General features: G+C 41.3%; 1 protein-coding gene and 1 long non-coding RNA gene across 9 annotated transcripts in view; one reads left to right on the top strand and one right to left on the bottom strand.

Annotated features, from left to right (window-relative positions):
• The window catches only part of AFF3 (ALF transcription elongation factor 3), a 228,518-nt gene that overhangs the window by 31,688 nt on the left and 173,197 nt on the right, over positions 1–23,633 (top strand). For 5 of the 8 annotated variants that reach the window (XM_083437609.1, XM_083437607.1, XM_083437608.1 and 2 more), the window contains 2 exons: positions 16,604–16,724; positions 21,819–22,607. In XM_083437609.1, the coding sequence (XP_083293735.1) occupies positions 16,626–16,724; positions 21,819–22,607 (888 nt within the window). In that variant the 5' untranslated portion in view covers positions 16,604–16,625. Of the gene's footprint in view, positions 1–13,980; positions 14,068–16,603; positions 16,725–20,225; positions 20,964–21,023; positions 21,358–21,818; positions 22,608–23,633 lie in introns of those variants that run through there. The other 3 variants (XM_083437610.1, XM_083437612.1, XM_083437611.1) reach the window with 3 other exon arrangements.
• Positions 21,967–23,633, bottom strand: part of LOC310676390 — a 101,158-nt gene continuing 99,491 nt past the window's right edge. The window contains exon 3 of the long non-coding RNA XR_014510527.1: positions 21,967–22,091. This is a non-coding gene — a long non-coding RNA (uncharacterized lncRNA). The remainder of the gene's footprint in view (positions 22,092–23,633) is intronic.

Here is a 23,633-nt window from a genome sequence, read left to right as displayed (position 1 = left end):
TCACATTTACTAACTTAGCAGAATTTGCTACCCAGTCTAATCGCAGAGTTTAACTTTTACACTAATAAGGTGTTATATTTCTCTCCGGTCTCCAGAAATGACAGTTTGCAGCCTATGTGAAGCAAAAAAATCATTTCTGCCTATTCTCTATACTCCTATGAAAAGTCAGTTCCAGTGTCCACATTTCATAAATTCCTGACGTGTTAGAAATTAATCTAATAATAATCTAAAACTTCCTGTTGCAGCCAATAACCTTTGCACTGAAACCAGTTCAGCAGTTTTGATGTCTTGAAATATAATTTTTCATGAAAGACAGTGGTTTTTATCACAGACATGAACAAGCAAGTGACCTGGGGCATAAAATTGCTGCTCAGAAGAAGAGATATATTGCCACACAAAATGCCAAGATATCTACTTGCAACAATTACAACAATGATCATTTCACATCTTTTATGCAGACAGTTTTAATCTGCGAAAGGTTAAGCATGTGACAGTTACTTGTTCCTATGTACAGATTAGCTGAATAAGATTTAACCTTTAGAAGTTCTTAAGCAGTCACTGCTCAAAATTGGACAGTTTCATTGAAAGCCACCCAGATATAAGTGATCTAATGTTTAAATAGGAGACTCTAAAATCTTTTGATTTTCTTTTAGTTTTGCATGGTGATTATAACTTAGATTGGCTCGGTGTCCTTTTTAATTTGATTGTTATATGCCACAAGGCAAGATGCAAATAATTGAACAGCCTCGTTCTTTCCTTTCAATAAGGCTCAAAGTCCCTGTTAAGTGGTGCTCTGAGCTTCTTCCTTCCAGTTTTTGGTTTTCACCCTTTAACCAAAAGCAGTTTGAGGTGGGTTGTCTTCAACTGGTAGATAGGTTGCTCCCTGACCTTAGGAAAGTCACAACAGCAGCACTGCCACTGTGCTAATATATAGTATACAAAATTGAAGAAGTGAGGCCCCAAATGCCTGTTTGAGCTAAATTTTCATTCTAGGTATGAAAAGGCCAGAGACTACTGTTTAGCAGCAGAAAGGCTCATGGAGAAAGGCTGATTCATTATTTCAGTATGATTTCTTTCCCCCCCGGGCCAAAATTTGGCCCCTTTCCCTAAGCTGGATCTTAGACATGCAGTTTGGAGCATGGAGAAGGGGCAGTTGACTTCATGGACACTTCAGTCAAAGGAAGAGTTGTTGTTTTTTGTTTTGTTTTTAATTCTACCCTTTTGCTGGTTTTCAGCTTCCAATAGCACCTTTCAAAGCTACTTTTCACTGAAACAAAAATCGAGGAAGAGTGCTGTTTGTGCCTCAGAATGTGCCTCAGAAAATAAAATAAAAATGATGCTATTCTATTTCCCATTGTTTTAGATTGGCTTATAATTATTAATAGGAGAAACAAATCCTATGAGTAGATGAGTAATAAAAGGACTACAAATGTTCAAGCAAGTGTTCTTTCTAAAATGATCCGATTGGAATTTATCTGAACTTTGAATGTGGCGAGGTCTCCCATGCTAGTCTATTGATGTAGCAGAAACAACATGCAGTTCAGCCTTAGACATGCCCATTCAGAAGTAAGTCCCATTGCATTCAAAATGACTTTCTCTCACATACCACACTTAATTGGGAGTAAGCTCCATTAATGGAACTTGCTTCTGACTTAATATGGTTAAGATTGTACATTAGGTATTATGGCACTTCAGAGCCTTAGCAGCACAATCATATACTTGTTTACACCAAATTCCTACTGGTTTCAATGGGGCTTACTCCTAGGAGAGTCAGTATAACATTGCTGCCTTACAAATTATTTTGGTATGAGATTTCATAGACCTCCCGGTTTGCCATATAAATGGAATTTTGTTATCCAGAAATTGCCTCAGTCTACCTCCCACCCTAAGATCAGCAGATGAAGGGTGGCTAATAAATAATAATAATAACCTAGACATTAAATAAACAGTAGGAACCTGTTATTGTATTAACATTTAGAAGCAGCTAGGGTGCAACCATAACCACACTTACACAGGCTATTTGAGCACTCCTTCCACAGTACATATATTATTTGCACTAATAGATTTACAATCATTCCTTTCATACATTTTAACGTTTCTTACACTTTTTTGCCTAAATGCACGGCAGTAAGAAACATAATGCTCTGATTATCTCTTTTAATATGCATGCAGGAGGTACATTGCATTAGATTCCTGTAACTGCATAGAAATAATTAAGTCTCTCTATTAATTGCGATTATCATCTATGTAAATATTATATGTAAATGAATTAAAATAAATGTTTGTCCATTAAACGAAACAAATTTGTGTTGTAAAAAAAAAAAGATGAAGCGTTTTATTCCTAGTTGCCCTTGCTATGCTCCCCCCTGCAGATAACGATATTTCAATTCTTGTTTCATAAATATGCATGTCATGTTCAAGATCCCATTTAAATGCATGCATGAGTAAGAAGCACTGAATTTGATTAACTTTATTAGCAATAAATAATGAAGTGTATTATTTTATGTTAACCCCTATCTAAGGGCAAAATACTGCAGACTCTTACATGTGTGTGAGTTGTGATTAGTTCCACCGATGCTAATATCATTACCCTATAAGTAAAGCTGTTTTAAATTTGAGTTAGCAAGCAGCACCTGTATTACAGAGCAGCTCTCAGATATCTTGCTATCTGGATAGGCAGTCATTTATATCCTTTAGAAAATGTATTTATAGCTTTGACTAATTGCTTCTTGGGACATGGAGCCTTTTATGTTCACACCCTTTGTTAAAACGCATCCAGAAGCAGGCTGAGCAGAACAATTTTTCAACTTTTTAGTGTCATTTTTATAGACAAATAACACTTGTAAATGATGGATAATAGCCAGCAAAATGCTGCGTTGTACGAAATGTGCATGAATTATGTTTGCTGGGAGACAGAAGGTTAACTTGTCCATGAACTAATTGGGCTGCTTTATGGTAAATGCGTACTGGTGTATGTCCATTATAAACAAGACTCTGACCAGCTGAAAGAGGATTTCTCCTTATCCTGGGAATTACTCATTATCTCATCCTTTTTTAACTGCCTGGTTCAAAAGTGGGTGGGGAGGGAGGTCTAATCATAATGTATCTGTAGGAATTACAACAAAGAGAACAGAGCAGCTGGAGCTTAATAATGTCACATATTAACACAACAAATTGGTGTCCCAGTTCTTCAGGCCCTGTGCCTTCAAAACTCTTGCTTACTTCAGAAGAAAAAAAATATACCAATGATTTGAAGGACTACCTGTGCTAGAGGGATATGCCTGCTATATACTGGCTGTGGAGTGGTTGATTTCTGGCCAACCACCACCCAACATTTTGCTAATCTGCACTTTCTACATTCCCACCCATTTATTCACTCTGGATAGCCTGGAAAGGGAACACTTTGAAGGCTCTTCTCTGACACACGTGTGTTGACACATGTGCGCACACCCCCATTTGGTAGGATTCCCACTTATTCAACCACCCAGGTTCACTATTAGAAGGAATATCCATTTGGAAGCCAAGCAGGGCAACTCAAGACCTGGTAAAGACTCATAAAGGTTTGGGTGACTCCCTACATTCACAGAAGTATTAAGGTTTGTAGAACAAAAATGAAGATTTAAGTACTCCAAAACAGTCCAAGGACCTGTGAACATATAGAATATAGGGGCACAAAAAGTAAAGGTAGCCAAGTTGGCCCACAAGAAAAATGCCAAGATTCATATTAGGGGCAATGCATTACTTTTTCAAATCCCCCACCTCCTCCATGATTTTCGGTGCTGCGCCGGTTTAGCGCAAGTGGGCAGCTCAGTTTGGGGGCGTCTTGTGGGCCAGTCAAATGATCTCTGCAGGCTGCTTCCGGCCCATGGGCCTTAGGTTGCTGACCCCTGCCTTAGCCTAAGTATGAGTAGAATTGGGTCTCCATTATTTCACCAGGAAGAGTGAGGCAGCTCGGCTGTTTACAACAGTTGTTGTTTCAAGGTCATGATGTTTAAACCTCTTGAGTTACTGCCATTTGCCCTTCACCCTTGATCCCCAATTAACCCTTTTGGCACTGCTGGACAGCTCCTCTGGCCTTTAGCACTCTAGTCTCTAAACTAGCCTCTGATCCTAAATTATTATCGCTGACGTTGCTGGACAGCTCCCAAATCCTTCAACTGTTGGTGTTGTGCCTTCTGGTTTTCACAAAACGTGGCTTGCCACTCCCCTACCTAGCCTGGAGTGGGCAGAGGTGTTTTGTGAGGAGAACCCTGCTCACAGTTTTCTAGATACAGTATAAGCCATTCAGTGATATAAGTAATGAAGAATTAGGAAACAGTTGCTACAGTTCAGCGGAATTTCATGCAAACCTCGTGGTCTCTGCCATTTTCCAAAGGCACTGCAAGAGACACAAACAAGTTATATTTTCTCCCAGTTATTGAATCTGGCTTCTTTTTTTCTGGCTATTCCCCACCCCCACCCCCCCAGTTAAGATTCTTTTCAGCAGTGCCATGTTCTCTAGTGTGTCTTTCCCCTTTCTTCCCTGGGCTTGGCATGCCTTTAATTTTTGAGAGTTATTGCATTATTAATCATTTTGGAACACACTGCTGTTTTAATATGCCATGATAGTTAGTGCTTCAAGATAAAATATAGGCTTTTAATGGTTTTACAAATAACACGCCAGTGCATTTGCATCTACTATATTGCTACTTTTAAATATGCAGTGATTTCCGCCCCCCTCCTCTGCCCCGTATAATGGAAATCACATAAACTAGATAGAAGTGATTAGCTAGCATGTGAGAGTGGTAACCTACTCTAGACAGAAGAAGGCACATTTCATTGCCACAGAACCTGTGGTGCTCCTTCCATCATATGATAATTTCAAAACTGCTTCAGAACAATCCCGGGCAGGTTCACCGCCCTAACAAGGGGAATAGATTGTGGCTTTGGGTAAGGTATATCATGCCTATGGCTAAGTAAGAGCAGCTGTTCATCTCCTTGGGCCCACATAGAATAGATAACCTCCTTCCCACCAGTCCTTGCAGGTTGTGCAGACTGTAGAGAAAACTGCTACTGTCAATCATACACATATGTCACCGTGGTGTTAAAAGCTATGCATTCTGCTAACTATTTTAAATTAATGTTGATGCTTCGGAGAGTGTGCATGATACTAGACGCCTTGCTTCAGTGCTGACAGGGCCATCTGCTGTGTATATGTGCCTGCCTTATTTTGGTTACCTCCTGCAATTACTGGAATTAGTTTAACATGAAATCCACTTGAGTTGGGAAGGAAATAATAACTTTCCTGGAGCTAATACCATCCAGATTGAAAGTGAACAGCGTATGTCTCAGCCAAGCAAGCAGGTAAAATAGTTGAGTGGCAGGGCTGGCAATTTATACTCCATGCTTTTTACTGATTGACTTGAAAAGGCTATGGCATTTTCTCTGTGATTTAAGCCTTTAGGACAGGCAGTAAAGTAAGGAATGGATTGGAGAGAGACTCAGTTAGCAATCCTGTATGCATCTACCTAGGAGTAAGTTCTCTTGAATTCAGTGGGGCTCGCATTTAAGTAAACATGTGGAAGGCTACACTCTGAGTTGTGAATTCAAAGAAATTGACAATATTGTGAATGATTACCATATTTTCCCATGTATAAGACTAGGTTTCCCCCCTAAGAAATAATGTCAAAAATTAGGGGGCATCTTATATACAGATAGTGCCGAAGGTGGACTGGCGATTGGTGGTTACTGCAAAAATAGGGGGTGTCTTATACATGGGGGCGGAAAAATACGATAACTGTGTCTGTAGCATCTTTGCCCTTTCTCTCAATAGAGAGCACATTACATAATGTTCCTCTATTGGGAGCTGATGGAATGCCTCCATAATGGAGTGGAAGCCACCCAGAGTGGCTGGGGAACCCAGCCAGATGGGCAGGGCACAAATAAATTATTATTATTATTATTATTATTAATAATAATAATATTAATATTATTGGGTTTTAAGAAATACACAGAATATATTATTTTGACTACGTTTGCTATCACAACATTTAAGGAAACCCTTGTTTGCATTCAGCTAGCTGTTATATGATGTTGAAATTGCAATTTACATTGGTTGATGAGTTTTAGTATGTTATAAAAGAAACATGCATTTTTAATAAATATGAATATTTTGGGTGTATGCTTAATCTCCAGTTGAAACAATTGGATTTTAAAGTGCTTAACAGGCTAGATCATAGACTTAGTTTACACTCTGTGCAACCTCTATTACATTTGGTGCAGGCACCATCCAAAGCCCCAAGAAGACTGATCCATGAAGAGTATTGATCAAATTTAATATATAGTGGCCTACATTTTTAAAAGAATACTTCACTGAAGTTGCAATAATGTGTCATACTTATTGACAACAACAACAACAACAACATGCCACCCATCTGTTTGGGTTGCCTCAGCCACTCTGGGTGGCTCCCAACAAAATAATGAAAACACAATAAAACATCAACCATTAAAAACTACCCTGAACAGAGCTGCCTTCAGATGTCTTCTAAAAGTCAAATAGTTGTTTATCTGTTTGACATCTGATGGGAGGGTTCCCTGTAGCTTCACATCTCATAGTGAGGGAACTGCCAGAAGGTCCTCAGAGCTGGACCTCAGTGTCTGGGCTCGATGATGGAGGTGGAGATGCTCCTTCAGGTATACAGGCCTGAGGTCATTTAGGGCTTTACAGGTCAACATCGACACTTTGAATTGTGCTTGGAAACATATTGGTAGCCAATGTAGGTCTTTCAGGACCAGTGTTATACGGTCTTGGCGGCTGCTCCCACTTACCGTACCAGTCTAGCTTCTGCATTCTGGATTTGTTGTAGTTTCCAAGTCACCTTCAAATGTAGCCCCACGTAGAACACATTGTAGTAGCCCAATAACAATATACAAAAGTACAGTAACAGTGTTTCTTTACTAATGGATTGTGACTTATTCTTTAAAGGAAAAATACTTTTGTCAAGCATTTCTGACTAAACAAAAACCTTTCAAACAATAAGGTTGCATGCCAATTACAGTATGAAAAATATTCAGATTTTTATTTTTTAATGCTCAAAATCATGCTAGTCTACTTAAGAACTTTCACTGCCTCTTATAGTATTAAATAGTAAAAATCGTAATTTTCCCCTGAAAGACATTGGACTTCCCTTTTTAGGACACAAACTGTTAGTGCTCATTGAAATATATAATGTTTTGCTATGTTTCCAAAAATAATTGTGGAGTTTGGGTAACATTTCATGTAACCAGCTGGAAAACAATAAGGATTTTGTTTAGTAGTAGCCTTTACATTTGACTTGGATCAGAACTTAAAATTAATATGGGCTTTTCTCCATTTCCCTGATGATTGAAATACGGCACATGGTATTATGTTTCACAACTTCCTCTCACAATGTAAGTGGTTGGAACCCTTACCTTTTTAATGTTTAATGTTTCTTAAAGTGATATTTAAGCATACTTTTAATTAAATTTGACTTTTTAAAAAATTTAATTTCCTTCTTGGCAGGGACGTTGCTGTAAAATGCCATGCAGGTAATTTGAAGTGTGGCTTTCACTGCCTTGCAGTTGTACTTTTCCTTCCTCAAAATAGCTGCATCAGATTCTGCTCCCATGATAACTGTTAAAAGGCTCTTGAGCTGGAACTCTGTTGGAAAGTCAAATCATAATGGCACATGTATGTTCCCCTGCCCGTGATGTGATAATGTTTGTGCTTAGTGGGTGAAGGTTCGTTTCTTTTAATAGTCAGTGCATTTAAGGAAATAGCACAAAAGACAGAACTGGGCTAGGTAGACCAATGGTCTTGTTAAGATGCAAGTTAACAAAATAACCCCCATGATGCTGTTTTGTTCTGACAAGGCATCACTTTGTCTGTTTGATTCTATTACAGGTAATTCGCATACTAATTTTAAAAGAATGACCTCAGATTTCATTATGCAAATGCAAAGCCATACCCTCCAACATTTCTCTCATGAGAATTGTTGTTGTTGTTTAGTCGTTTAGTTGTGTCCGACTCTTCGTGACCCCATGGACCAGAGCACGCCAGGCACTCATGCCAGGCACTCATTAGAATAGGGATGTCCTATTCCGTTATTGTTGTTATTATTATTATTATATCTCACCTTTCTGACTGGCTTCCAACATGCATAAAAACATAATAACACATTAAGCATAAAAAAGCTTCCCTAAATAGGGCTGCCTTCAGATGTCTTCTCAAGGTTGTATAGTTACTTATCTCCTTGGCTTGGGGGAGGGATCACATAACTCACACCCTCCAACATTTCTCCGATGAAAATAGGGACGTCCTAAGGAAAAGCGGGACATTCCTGGATCAAATCAGAAACCAGAACGGCTTCTGTAAATCTGGGACTGTTGCCGGAAAATAGGGACACTTGGAGGGTCTGCAATGTGACTCTGCCATGCATCTCTAGAGCCAGTAAATGCCCACAGGTAATTAGATAAAAAGAAAAAGAAATAAACATGAGTTGTGACGAAGTTAGTAGTGGCCACAAACTTGGATGGCTTTACAAGAGGATTGGACAGATTCACAGAGGATAAAGGCAATCAGTGTCTACTAGCCATGATGGCTTTGCTTTTCCTTCATGGTCAGAGGCAGTAATGTTTCTGAATACCAGTTGCTGGAAACCACAGGAGAGGGGAGTACAGTGGTATCTCAGGTTACAGACGCTTCAGGTTACAGACTCCACTAACCCAGAAATAGTACCTTGGGTTAAGAACTTTGCTTCAGGATGAGAACAGAAATCGCGCAGCGGCAGCAGGAGGCCCCATAAGCTAAAGTGGTGCTTCAGGTTAAGAACAGTGTCAGGTTAAGAACGGATCTCCGGAACGAATTAAGTTCTTAACCCGAGGTACTACTGTATTCTTGTGCTCTGGTCCTGCTTGCAGGTTTCCCACCGACATCCCACAGACAGCCTCTTCTTATATAGTTATGTCCTACTGAAAGTCACAAAACAGTGCATACTAGAGCTAAATTTGTCGCTTACATGTAAATGCCATACAGTATACCATTGATGTCTAAATGGGGTTTAGCATGCTGTTGATTTTGAGTTTATAAATGCTGGAGTCTGATCTCTTTCTTGTTGGTGTAAAATGTTTTACACCAATATTTTACAAACTATTGTTAAAAAGGTTAAAGTACTGTTTTGGGTGCAAGTAGTTTAAGCAAGAAGTGTGGAGGAGGCGGTGTGGATTGTATCCAGTCAGCATATGCATTTGTTAATGCCATGTGAGGAATTTTATGTAGCGAAGTGGCTCTGAAGTAACCCAGTGCCTTTTTTCGAAAGCAATGCACGTTTGATATTACATAAGATAAATGGGTTTTGCTAATTGAATCAAAGGATACACTTCCATACAAAAACAGATTATAAAACAAGGCTGGAAAATAAATATAATTTAAGTAAAGATGTCTTCTAATTAGTAATTGTTTTTGCTGTTAAACAAATTTTCAGTGGCAGAAAGTATCTTTTTCATTATAAACCTAATAATGGAGATTGTAATAATAGGTGTAAATTAACGTGGTGGGAAAACATTTACAGTGTAACATTCTAAATTAAATATGACATTAGCAAGTCTAATGTTTAAATGCTGTATAATTAACATTTGTTCAACTCCTGACAAATTAGAGCAATATAGACTTTAGATGACTTTATTTATGGCTCAGGATATTTTTCATGCCTGTTTCCTTTGATAAACACAGAGGCAAGTTTTATTTCTTTGCAGGATGCTGTAGCAAGACATGTGCTACACTGACAAAGGGGAAATCAAAATGCAGGAGAACTTAAATATTAACCAGAGGCATTTATTTTGCAAGTAGTATGTCATGATTGTTAAAAGATTTAGTAGCGTCATCACTGTAGCTGTTCATTGCTGCATTAGAAATAAAATACTGAGAATGGTTTATGCATAGCAGGTACAGAGGTAATAATATCCACTGTGCAATAAAATATTTGAATCCCCCTGTGTGCCTCCTCAGTGCATACATTGCTCCACTAAGTGCTTTGCATTGATGTTTGCGTCTGCAAATAAATATTGCCAAAATGCTTTCTTTTTATAACAGCAGCTAATAGAAGATTGAAAGCCAGGCACAGAAGCAACGAAAAATTCCCAAACAAACAAAAAGCAGTTACAGATTTAATATGTGACAAAAGGATATCAAATTTTGCACATTAGAGTCCCATAAGAATCCATGCTAGACAGAAGGCTTAACAGAGATGGAGTAAAATATGGTCATCTGTTTTATCTGGAGGCATTATTTTTAATCAGGATAATGCAGGTGTTAGCTTGTACCTCAGCTGACCCGATGGAGGGGTTCTTAGGGCCTAGCTTTAGGCTCTGATTTTCTCTGGATGGGCCTCTCAGTCTGCCTTCCATCTCCAGTACACATCAACAGATGTAATGGCAGCCCCTTCTGATTCTGAAGTGGGAATTTCAAGGGACTTAAGCATTGTGAACTACCTAGGACAGGATTGTACAGAGTGGAAGGGGGAAGGAGTTGGTTTTTGTTAGTTCCCCCTCCTTCTCTGCTGCAGAGCCTCCTGCCACCCCACCGAATATTCTCTAGAGCAGCGGTTCTCAACCTGTGGGTACCCAGATGTTGTTGGACTACAACTCCCATCATCCCTGAGCTCTGGCCTTGCTAGCTAGGGGTGATGGAAGTTGTAGTTCAACAACATTTTGGGGCCTACAGGTAGAAAAAGGCTGCTTTAGAGGGTTGGGGGACAATTAGGAACAACACAGGAGGTGGTGCAGTGTGGGTTGCAAGTGTGAGAAGGAATTGGGAGAAATTGCTTGGGTTTAGCCAACCCAACACTCCTCATTCCAGCTCAGCTAGTTCAGCCAAAGCTGGCTGAGCCAAGGTCAGGGTAAGCCCCCCAAAAGTGGCATTCTGGGAGAGTGGCAGGGGTGGGACTGGGCAGGGGGAGATCACTCCATTTCAAACTTCGTTCGGCTTGGTCATGCCACCTAGCAACCCAGCAGAAGTTGCACAGGCAAAAAGGCTGGTATAAGTTAAACTCCCATTTCCCCTCTGCCAGGCTCAGGCCAGCTCAGCTGGCAGCAGCCATGCTGCTGAACAGAAAAAGGGGGAAATTGCACTGGCATAATCTGCACCATCATAAATTATGCTGGGTTCCTATTGTTTGAATTGCTCTGTCTATTCAGATCCTAACAGGCTAAGTCTCAAACCTTCTAATTACCGAACCATACAATCATCAATCACAACAGCAGCAGCAGCAAAGTTATTGCCCCTCAAGATTAATATTGAAAAAAGAAATTCAGAAATAGGTTTTTCAATTTACATTCAAACCAAGGGCTTGAAAGAAAAGATGGGGTAGGGGAAGAAAAGAAGTAGAAAAAGCAAATGGTTATAATTGGTTAGGTCTATGACTCTGTCCATGGTTTGTGTACGAGAGGGAGAGGCAGAGATTCATTAAGTAATAATAAAACATTTTAAAAGGAATGAAAATAAAATATTTTTTTCTTCTTCAGGTCTTCATTTCTGTAGGCAAAGCCATCAATTAAGCCATTAATCAACCTCTTAAGAACTCTGTGTACCTACACATTCACTAAGGATAGAACTCACGGTACAATTAAATATCCCACTAAGGGCACATCAAACTTAAGAGCACTTAATTGTATGCAGCATTGAGCCATATGGGTATGTAACATTTCAAACCCACAATGTTTGCTTTGCTTTCAAAGCATTTGTATGCAGTCTATAATACAGTAAATCTGTCACACAGAGTCTGCCCCATACCAAGAGCTTTTTAAGTCAAGCGAAACACAACACAGCATAATATGGACATCATTTTCTTGATTAACTTTGATGAACCTCCAGTCATTATCCATTATAGTAACAGTAAATTGGAAATGCTGCTTTGTTAGTGTTACTCGTATAGGCAGTTTTGATGAGTCATAGAATTTATGGCTACTGGCACTTGACATTGATAATGAAATGCCGTATTTTGCCTTTCCTTAGAAATAAAATACGACATACAGCTGCAATTATGCATCCCTTGGTTTATGCAAGAGGATAGATAGTTCTGTGTCGTCGTTGCCTTTATAATTTTTTTACTCCAGAAGTAAATGAGCCAAGTCAAACCATACAGGGCAGGACAAGCAGCCTCTGCAAAAAAAAAAAGGGGGGGGGGGAAAGAAAAAAGACACAAGTCTGACACCAGGAAAGACAATATTCACAAGACAGTGGGGATTATTTCAACTTCCCAGGACACATTACCAGCTTAAAACACAGAAGGTTGGGTGTTGTTTTTTTATCAGCTCAGATTGAAACTGGTTTGGAGAGAAAACACACCAAAATTCTCAAAAACAACAACACAGGATAGATACAGGATGGATTACGGCTTACATTGAATGTACATCACTTGCCAAGCCAACATTGGGAGTCCATTGGATGAAGAGTAAATGTACACAGCTCTAGTGTGGCCATTCTAGAGCAAACTTCAAAGGGAGTCTGTAACATGAAACCACTGAATTACATCAAGAGGTTCAGCGCTATCACTTGTGGCCTGAACCAAGACTGGAGGATCATTAGCATGTGTTAATTGGCTTACTAGTGCCAGGGTGTCTGCATTACCAACTGTTTGTGAGTTGTCACTATTAATTAGGTACTTATCACTCTCTGTGCTTTTCTGCATTCCCTCTGACCTCAGTATTTTACAACTATCTCCCTCCCCACCCAAAAAACCCCTCATTTATATGTATACCCATAACTCGGGATGACACTTCATGCATTTTGATTTTAATTAGTTTTAAAATACCTGTTTTAGCTGAATTTCATTGATATTAGATAGATGATAGATAGATAGATGATACATATGTACATACTGTACATACATACATGCATACATATATACCCACCCACCCACACAAAATTGAGTGGTATATAAATTTTGTTGCACAAAGAAAGAAAATGCACCTGATAGGCTGAACTGTAGTGCATGAAAACTTATAACAAAATGAACTGGTTAGTCTTTAAGGTACTGCAAAGTGTTTATTGCTTTTGAGCCAAACTGATAACCCTTCAGTGTGCACATATCTGTGATTATAGAACCAGTGTTACAAACTGAGATATGAAAGCTAGGAGCTAAATGGCACCTTAAATCTAGGTTGTGGGCACCGCAATGGAGTGTCTAGGTGCACTTTTTTATAACAAGAATGCAAGCTGAAAATGAATAAACTGCAGCTAAAATCTTATGTTCATTTTTCACATGGTGTAGTCCGCATCTGAAGACATATTTCTCCTGCCCGTCCCCCTAATATTCTTATGAGGATACCTTCTTCAGTCTTCAGAGAGTGGCTGGAAGTGGGGAAGCAGAAAGGGTTCCTCCTTTCATTCCAGCAGTGGCAGTTTTAATCTGAAATCTTAGGTGCAGTACTGTGTACCCAGAGCTCAGAAACTGCTCGCATTAATGAAATTCCCTGTCGCGCCTAGAACAATGGGAGTTTCCAAAGCTGTATAGAACTACTACCCCCACCCCACCCCACCCAGGGCAAATTAAAATTGTATGAAGTGAACAAAATTACAGTTTTGTCTCTCTCCTCACCAAATGGGGTTGCTCAAGAGAGCCTGTGAATAGCCAGTTTTCTTTAAAGGAGAGCACACTAGAGACTCGAAATGCACCAATATACCTCTTTCTGTGCATATTGACAGGTTGAAAGGGAGTGACAGGGAGCAGGAGCAGGCATAAGCAACACAGGTCCCATGGTGGGCTCAGCACAAAATATACCCATTAATGAATCCTAGGAGACATTCCAGGGTAGCAGAATCTTTGACCTTCATGACTCTCAAAGAAGCTGCCGCAAGTTCATTAAAGGAGGGGGGAGGAGGTGAAGCTGAGAGGGATTGGGAGACTCACTAGGGTTGTTAGAAAATTGCAAAATGGCCTTATGACATGAATTTGAATTTATTTATTTTTTTGTTTTGCATAGTAGAACTCCAGTTAAAACCTCTGAGGATTTATCCTCTTGTGATCTGTTGAGACAATTTAACCTCCTTCTAATCGTGCCACTAAACAGGTTAGTTGTGTTGCTCAGAAACATTTCAAAAAAGGTTGCATCTTGAAAGTGTTGCGTCTTCTTGAATTATAAAATATTTGGGCGGGGGGAAACAGATAAAGAAAATATATCTGCTTCCCCAAGGTGAAGCTTGCAGGATTCATGCACCGAGTATTCAGATCGTTGGAACATGTTTATTACCATCCTAGAGTAATCGTGAACACAATTAAAACCTTTCGTCCTCAATCTGGCTTCTGTCCCTGTGTAAGTGGCTGTTACCAGAAGACTCTGTGTGATTGTATTGATGTTTATATGGCCAGTTTTCATGGTTAGTACAAATCATAAAAGCTATGGAGGATGAAGCGTAAATGAATCCTGCTTCAGAATTGCTGGGAGCTAAAGTTTTAAAACTCATGCTGCAAAGTGAAAAATGAAATTTAACCAGGCATTTTGGTGAAGGAGAAGTAATTTATTGGATGTAAGATGAAAAGCTGTGAGAGTAAACATCAATCTCATCTTAGACACATGTCAGTGATTGATGTTTGCTCTGCACTGCAGCCTGGAGGTAAACTCTTTGAAACAGCATAGTAGGTACTTTATCTGTCTGAGGGAAAGAACACAGTTTGTTAAGTTGCTGCTTTTTTTTTTGAGACCCTGCTACATCTTCATGTTCAATCAAAGGCAAAACAGTAAATCAGAGTAATTGCTTTGCCCTGTGGCATTTCTGTTTGTAAATGGAGGAAAAAATACTGCAGAACCCTCAAATTAACTTCTGTTTAAACTAGGTGAAAAGTCCAAAAAGTCACTTGCAGCCCAAGTATAGCATTTTATTAATCATGTCACCAGTCCATCAAAAGCTAGTGCTTTGTTTTTCTTGCACGGCAGCTGATGCTTTTGTTTCAAAATGCTTTTTAGCACTGAGGAATGTAAAGCTGTCACTTCTGGGAAATCATAACAAGCCATTAGCAACACAGACTTTATAAATAGTCATCATTTATTTATTTTTGTTTAGCTGAAAATGACAATGGTATGAATAAACTGGCCAGAAAAGGTGTTGGATATGACTGATATAATGAGAAGCAAGCCTAATCTACAACTTACTAAGTGCTTGTGCTATTCAATAATATAATTGCCCAACATTACTGCATTGATTAAAATGATTATTCATATGAATATATGAAGCTACCAAATACTGAACTTTATTGATCCACCGAGCCCAGTACTATGTTGTCTACTACTTTGTGAGGCAGTAGATCAAAGAGAGAGGTCTTTCTCAGCCTTGTTACCCGGGGCTAAACTAAATGCTACCACTAAAATAAAATAATTACTTCCCAGGCTATTTCATTTGGCCAATATTGTGAAAGTACATTTCCGTTTCTGAGCACAATTCGAAGTGTTGGTGCTGACCTTTAAAGTCCTAAACGGTTTTGCCCCTGCATACCTGAAGGAGCAGCTCCACCCTCATTGTTCAGCCTGGACACTGAGGTCCAGCTCTGAGGGCCTTCTGGCTGCTCCCTCACTGCAAGATGTGAGGTTACAGAGACTCATTTTCTGCACTGTGCAAAGCACTTCATAGACCAGCTGTCAGAATAAGGCAGTTTCACACCTTCATCTTGGTCAATCCTTTTATGAAGGGGCTGAATTCAGTGTAGCAGAACAGCATTCATGCATTTGTATTCACAACTTGCAGCCGTCACAGCACGTTCATGACTTACTGTACTATGAATGTAGCCCCCGCCAGCTCTGTGATGTCTTAGTGCACAGCTACTAGTCATATCAGCCCATATGTGGGAGACTAACAACAAGAATGTCTTGGTTGGGATGGTTGTTTTCTTTCAATCCTCCAATTCTAGTTGGTTGGCAAAAAGGATAACAATTGTGGCTAGGCTAAAGTAGCAGATAGTTGCGTTTGTACTTTCATGACCACAGCTGATTAATGAAGACCAGAAGAAGGTGCATTACTGTGAAAATATCTGTGGTGTATAGCTTTAACAGCCCTTTAGGGCTCATTAATGAAAAGAGAACTATAGAATCCAACTAGAGTGATTTCATTTTTAAGCAGCATTCTTGTCTAACACCCTAAGGCACTGAAGCCCTTTAGATTTTGCTGGACAACGGCTCCCATCATCCTTGACTATGCAGATTGAGACTGATCGGAGTTGGAGTCCAACAATAAAAGGGGAGGGAACACCCTGCTCTAAAGAGCTGTCATACAAGGAAATGTTTTCATCATTTCTATTTAACCATAGCTTTAATTATTGTGCACTTTAAAAAGGACCCTCCCTTTTTTTTCTTTGTCAAAGATGCTTTGACACTTACTCTGTTTCATTTCGCCTGTTCGACATAGGTCCCCTAAATATCTCATCCCTCCAGAAACTGGGTGAGTGTGTGTGTTTGTGCGTATGTGGACTTGAATTTCCTTATTGGAATGGCATCCATCACATTCCTGTTCTTGCTTCCTTTGTCACCTGTTTGCTAAGTCACCCTTCTCTATATTGTTATGGCCACCCAGGGTTTGTTGCCTTAATTCTAGTTTTCTGCTTTTCTTTTGGTGCAGTGTCTATGACCCTGACAGAAATATGCTGCGCAGGAAAGAATGGGAAAGGAGAAACCAGGAGACCCAGCACGAAGATGGCATATTTAATAACAGCTACTCCCTCTTCAGTGAGCCATACAAGGTATATATATATATTTCCCCCCAATTTCCCTCCCTGTTGTTTGATTGTTGCTCAAAGCAGGTAAGGCAGTTTAGGAGAACCCAATTCCCCAACTTAAAACAGAATAAACTATATTTAAAGTGTCCCTTACAGATGCTTGTCTAACCTTTTTTTGAAAACCTCCAGAGAAAGCCAGATGACAGCTTATTCTATTGCTAACCCTGCCTTCAAAGTGGGGTGCTTAGAAATTTTTAATTGTGTAGCCTCTTCCATCTTACCATCTATGGACTTGTAAAGGGGGTCGCCTACTCCTTTATCCATGTCATTCATGACAATATTGAATGTCACCATATCCGACAACCAAAAACTGTTGTTTGTTCTTGGGCAGAGCTGCTGGCTGTTAATGAACAAGCTAAGCCATGTTGTCTGGATGTTGATGCCACCAGAACACAATGGCTGGTTGTGAGCCGAGTCAGAACCAGAGGATGTGGCTTGAGGTCCTTCATGCCAGAGTGAAAACAAGCCTGGTCCTGCTTGGACACCTCCCTTCAACTCACCTAACTGATGGGCCACCCGCCTGTGCTGCTCTCCCAGCTGAGCTTGCAATACTGCCTTTTGGTCTAATAATTGACTGGGATAGCCAGTGTGGTGTGCCTTAATGCTCAGGTAGTGTTGGCTGAGGCTGATGGGAGTTGCATCTCGAGGACACCATGTTGGCTACTCACATACTAAACTCATTTCCTTTCTCCTCCCCGCACTAAATACATTAGCTGCTCTGTGGCGGCAGGTCGTTCTAATCCAATAGTGGGGAATCTCTGGCTGTGGGCCTAATTAGGCCCATCAGCCGCACACATACCCCAACTTGACCCATAAGACTGTTTTGGCCAAGCCATTTCCACCACCTGCTCTCTAAACCTGATGTCATTTATGTCAGGTGCAGGGCAGGTAAATGCATGGCCGGGCCAAAGGGCGGGTGGCAGATACCACCAGCCAACTGCACCTGTGTGCAGAACTTTGCATGTGTCAGCAATCAGCTGATTGTCAAGGCAATCAGCACTATGTACAGCACTATGCAAAAATGGGTCACCTAAAGTCATTCTGATGATGGCAGGTGACTGACAAGAAACACCCGGCCCCCCAAATCTATCAAATCTATATCAATGTATTTCTTTTTAGGAAATCACATGAGGGATAGGTCATAAGTCTTGCTACAGTTCAAATTTATTAGCAATATTTTCCTTGCCCACTCAACAAGTTATTTTATCAAAAGAGAGTAGGTTCTTCTAGGGTTTTATGTGTGTCCTAATAAAACTGTATTGTTTCCTAGTAACAACTGAGTTTTCTTCAAGTTGCTTGCCAATTAGTAATTTCAAATTACAGAGCACTGTAATAATTTCGTTCAGTAAAAGCGACCACATAAATTATTTTGTATGTCCTACTTTAATTGGTCATTAGCTATAGGCTGCAGGATATACTTTTTTGTAGTCTGCCATAATGAACTGGTCTCACAAAGCATGCATTAATATTGATGTCTCATTGAGTTTTAGATGTTTATTTTTCAAAGTACGTGAAAGGTTACATTCAAATGTGTTTCAAAAAAGTGTTTTAGACTTAGATCATTAGACTTAGGCATTTGCGAGCTTTTTTGCGGAGAAGGTCTTGTTGCTCCGCCATGACCTCCCTGCCAATTTGGATACAATAAAGGAACTGGAGGCCCCTCGACTGTCCTCGGGTCCAGTATTGGACCACTTCAACCGGATATCCCCAGCCGATGTGGACAGACTCCTCCGAGCTGGAAAGCCCACCACCTGTCCTCTCGACCCGTGCCCGTCTTGGCTGATTAGAGCGTGTCCAGACGAGGTGCGGGCCCTCCTGGGGGATATCATCAATTTGTCCCTTGGCACGGGGACATTCCCAGGAGAATTGAAGGAGGCAGTGGTGCGCCCGCTCTTAAAGAAAACATCATTAGATCCTTTAGATCTATCCAATTACCGCCCAGTTTCGAATCTTCCGTTCCTGGGTAAGGTGATTGAGAGAGCGGTTGCTGAACAGCTTGGTGGGTTTCTGGATGAAACATCGGCTCTCGACCCATTCCAGTCCGGCTTCCGCGCTGGTCATGGGACCGAGACGGCTCTGGTTGCCCTAACAGATGATCTTCGTAGACAGCTGGATCGAGGTGGGTCGGGGCTGCTGATTCTTCTAGATCTGTCAGCAGCTTTTGACATGGTCGACCACGAACTTCTGGACCACCGCCTTGCCGACGTGGGGATTCAGGGCACAGCCCTTCAATGGCTGCGCTCGTTTCTCTCTGGTCGGGGACAGAGGGTGGCGCTTAGGGGGGAATTGTCATCACGCCACTCCTTGGTGTGTGGCGTACCTCAGGGTGCGATACTCTCCCCGATGCTTTTCAACATCTTTATGCGCCCCCTCGCCCAGCTTGTCCGGAGTTTTGGGCTGGGCTGCCATCAGTATGCTGATGACACCCAACTCTATCTGTTGATGGATGGCCATCCTGATTCGGCCCCAGACACATTGACCAGATGTCTGGAAGCTGTGGCTGGATGGCTACGTGGGAGCCGGTTGAAGTTAAATCCTTCGAAGACAGAGGTCCTGTGGCTGGGACGGGACGATATGGGATTGAGGGGGCAACTCCCATCTCTTGCGGGGGTGCAATTAGTGCCAGCACCGTCCGTTAAGAGTTTGGGTGTAATCTTCGACACCTCCCTTTCAATGGAGGCGCAGATTGCAGCTACAACAAAGGCGGCATTTTTCCATCTCCGCCAAGCTAAGCAGTTGGCTCCTTACCTCTCTCGCCCTGACCTAGCCACTGTGATCCACGCGACGGTCACCTCCAGACTGGATTATTGTAACTCGCTCTACGTGGGGCTGCCCTTGAGACTGACCCAGAAACTCCAGCGGGTGCAGAATGCTGCAGCGAGACTCCTTACGGGGTCTTCGCTGCGAGATCACATTCACCCGGTGCTATACCAGCTGCACTGGCTCCCGGTGGAGTACAGGATCAGGTTTAAGGTGCTGGTTTTAACCTTTAAAGCCCTATACGGCCTAGGACCCTCGTACCTACGGGACCGCCTCTCCTGGTATGCCCCACAGAGAAACTTACGGTCTTCAAATAAAAACATCTTGAAGGTCCCAGGCCACAGAGAAGTTAGGCTGGCCTCAACTAGAGCCAGGGCTTTTTCGGCCGTGGCTCCGATCTGGTGGAACACTCTGTCACAAGAGACCAGGGCCCTGCGGGACTTAACATCTTTCCGCAGGGCCTGCAAGACAGAACTGTTCCACCAGGCCTTTGGCCAGGGCACAGCCTGACTCCCTCCATTGACAATCTTCGCAGAGCTCTGGCCCAATGGTTGCCAGTGGCTTGAATTAATTAATTTTATAATGAATGCTTTTAAAGTGTTGTTTGTGCTGTTTTACTGTTGTTAGCCGCCCTGAGCCCGGCTTCGGCTGGGGAGGGCGGGATATAAATAAAATTTATTATTATTATTATTATTATTAGATCAGTACCTAGTTGTTGGCACCCGTCTGTATCAAGAGACAACAGAGTGTGCTTCCTGGGATGAAGTGAAACCACTGTGTTAGCAGCACCAAAGTAACATTACATGGTGCGCAAGCCTGGGCAGTGTGTATGGAGATCCTGGGGTGCCCAAACGACAAGATCCCCCTCTCAGCCTCGCTGCTGTGGTCCAAAGGAAACAGAGCAATACATTTAATCTTGGCTGCCAGAAGGAGGCATACAAGGCACCATCCCAACCATTTTAGGGACTTCGCTCCAGATTTGCATAGGGTTTGCTCCTTAGCTTTTTCTTCTCCCAAAGATGTCCTGCAAGGCAGCAGAGGTATAGGCCCAGAGTTTCTCCTAGAGGGGCTACCTTCCCAGGTTGACAAGCCTTCTTGACCGTTGGACTCACTATTGACCTTGCCCGCTCAAATCTGCTGGAGCTTGTCATAACATGCAGTGGAAGTCCCTAGCTCACCAAGGTTTTGAGACCCATCAGCTACCCTCACCTGGTTTAGCTGGCCAGTCAAAGGCGCTGCTGGGGTGTGGCTGCTGTCACATGCTGACAGCTTCTGGGAGCTTGCAATGGTCAAACAGAAATATTCTAGCTCTAGTTACATTTCATGGAAATCACTCAGTATAGTTAACAATTGTCCATATGACATCACAATATTCTCAGAATTGTTGGAGAGGCTGTGGAAAAAGGAGTCACCTTTTTCCAATAATGGTGGGACTTCTCACAGGTATTTAGATTCTGGACAATGGTGGACCTAATATTTGACAACACTCAAATATCCCATTTCAAGTCCACTGCAGATTTGTTTACTAAATCTTTGGGTTGATCAACTGAAAGGGTTCAACTTTCAGGAACTCTTGACATCGATGCTGGTGGCTGCCAGAACTTCAGTTGTCCTAAAATGGAAAACCTTACAGGACTTGTGACTCACACTGTGGTATAAAAATATGTGGAGTTTCGCGCTACTTGAAAAATAACTCATAAATTACATTTTTTCAAAGGCTCGTAGGATCCTGAAAAATATTATGCTGTTTGGTGGGATTTTGTCATATATATACCACAAATACATACACACAGGACTTCCTCTCAGTGGTATAACAAGAAATGTGGCTTTCCTAATGGTATTAAATACTCTACTTTTACCTGATTTATCTCTTCCAATTATACTTTGCTGCTGTTTGTTTGTTTTTTATTTGTACTTCTACTATTTTTATTGTATTGCTTGGACTTCAATAAAAAAAACCTTTTTTTCTGCTTCCAATATGATATGCTTGGAAAAAATGTATTAAATACTAGTGATACATTTGTAATATGCATAATATATACTCTGAAGCTCATGTAGCTTTCCATGTTCAGAGTAAATTGAAAACCTTTTTGCGTCCTCACAAAACAAAACATTTAATGTGGTTCTTCATTTAATGTGCTTCTGAACTGTTGCATATTCATGACGATTTCCTTTGCTATTCTTTAAGGTGCCACAAGATTCTTTGTTATTCTTGATGCTACAGACCAACATGGTGGCTGCTTTCGATTTTGTCACAGAATGATAATTTAAAATTATTCTTGCTCACTTGCTTTGCAGACTAACAAAGGGGACGAGCTCTCCAGCCGTATCCAGAATACCCTGGGCAACTACGATGAGATGAAAGAACTGCTGACAGACCGATCCAATCAAAGCCACCTTGTTGGTGTTCCAAAGCCGTGTATCTCACAAACGTCTGTGAACAAAGCTGAGGAACACTTCATTGCTGACACAAAGCCCCACACTCACGCTTCTCCATCTTCCTTACCAGCGGCACTTTCTGGGCAGTTGAGCAAGAACACTGCAATGGGTTGGCAGAAGTCTGGGCACACTCTGGAGAACCAGCAAAGGGGAAGCAAACATAGACATGGATTGCCAGATGCACACAATAGCGACTTTAAAACAGTTAGCCAAAAGAACAGTTTAGAAAATATTACACATTATGCATCCAATCCCTCATCACCATCTCCGTCGAGTGTTGCCCAAGGTCCTTTATTGTCTTCGCTTGGGGACAACAGCAGAACACAACAGCAGCCGTCAAAGCTGAGCTTTGGTGGAGAAGGTGGAGCTCAGTCTCAGGAGAGGCCAGCTATGCATAGCAATGGACACTGTGTGCAGAACTTTCCTCCTTCCCTTGCTTCGAAGCCCAGTATAGTTCAGCAGAAACCAACAGCATATGTAAGGCCAATGGATGGCCAAGATCAGGCTCCTGAGGAGTCTCCAAGATTGAAGGTGCCAGCTGAAACTAGCCTGCTCTGCACCTCATATAGAGGAATGCCTTCTGCCAAAGCTGACTCAGCTAGGACCAAGTCAAAACTGACAAAATTTAATATTCCCAAACAAGAAGAGGTAAGTGCAACAGAGATTTCCATGTGCTGTTTATGTACTAGTTAATCCCTTTCAAAACACTGACATCCTACATTGACTTTTTTTCTCCTAGAAAGTATACTTTGCACTGCGTTTTGAGGGTATTAATTTTTACTCAGTCTGTAAGTGGCAAACTTACACAAGGACTTAGAGTGGGGTGGGGAGGGATTCCAGGTCATTCTTCAAATTTGTGATTGTCTCAACTGCCTACTTGGCTAGTAAGATATCTACAGTTTTGATTCCCATTTGGTCCACTCTCCTTTAGTGCTTAAATTGTATGATTTCCAGTGACTTGATTACTAATCCCAATTGAAAATGGATTTTAGTTGATTGACTATTTCTTCACACCTGTGTAATGGTGGTCAATGAATAGCATTTAAAGTCTGAAATGGGACAGGGGTTGGCTGGTAAGAAGTCAGTGCCCTGGTTCAAAGGATATAGATACCTTTCTTTCTAATAGCGTCATTAGCATGTACAGATGATAGCTGGAGATGAACAGGTTCTGTCAGCACTCAAACAGCAAATTATGGTTGCAGCTGAAGTGGCAATTGGCTCCAGCTACATGACTTAGAAATATTGGTACCGTCACAACAAATAGTGGGCTATTGTCCAAAGGCTGGAAGATTAATACTGTGATGTAAAACGGGTGCTTCATTGGGTCGTGGAGAAAGAAAACAAAAATGTATATGTCGTGTGTGTGCGTGCACTGGTTTGATTGGATGGATTTAGGGGATGGTGTATGTATCACAATGAAATGGTGTGGTCCCTAAAGAAGCCATCCCTAGATCCATAGGTGTATGCCAGTCACCACCCAATCAACAATACACTTTATTTATTTCATAGACTCATAGAATTGTAGTGTTGGAAGGGACCATGAGGGGCTCGGACCCACAACTCTGAGATTAAGAGTCTCCTGGTCTATCAGCTGAGCTATCCCAGGTTTTATATTCTTCTTCATCATCATCATTACCATCATTATTTTAATTATTATTTTGTATACTGCTCTTC

Source organism: Podarcis tiliguerta, assembly GCF_965153285.1.
Source record: "Podarcis tiliguerta genome assembly, chromosome: 4".
Classification (NCBI taxonomy): domain Eukaryota; kingdom Metazoa; phylum Chordata; class Lepidosauria; order Squamata; family Lacertidae; genus Podarcis; species Podarcis tiliguerta.
The sequence above is the reverse complement of the archived record's forward strand: the minus strand, read 5'-3'. Positions and strand labels throughout refer to the sequence as shown.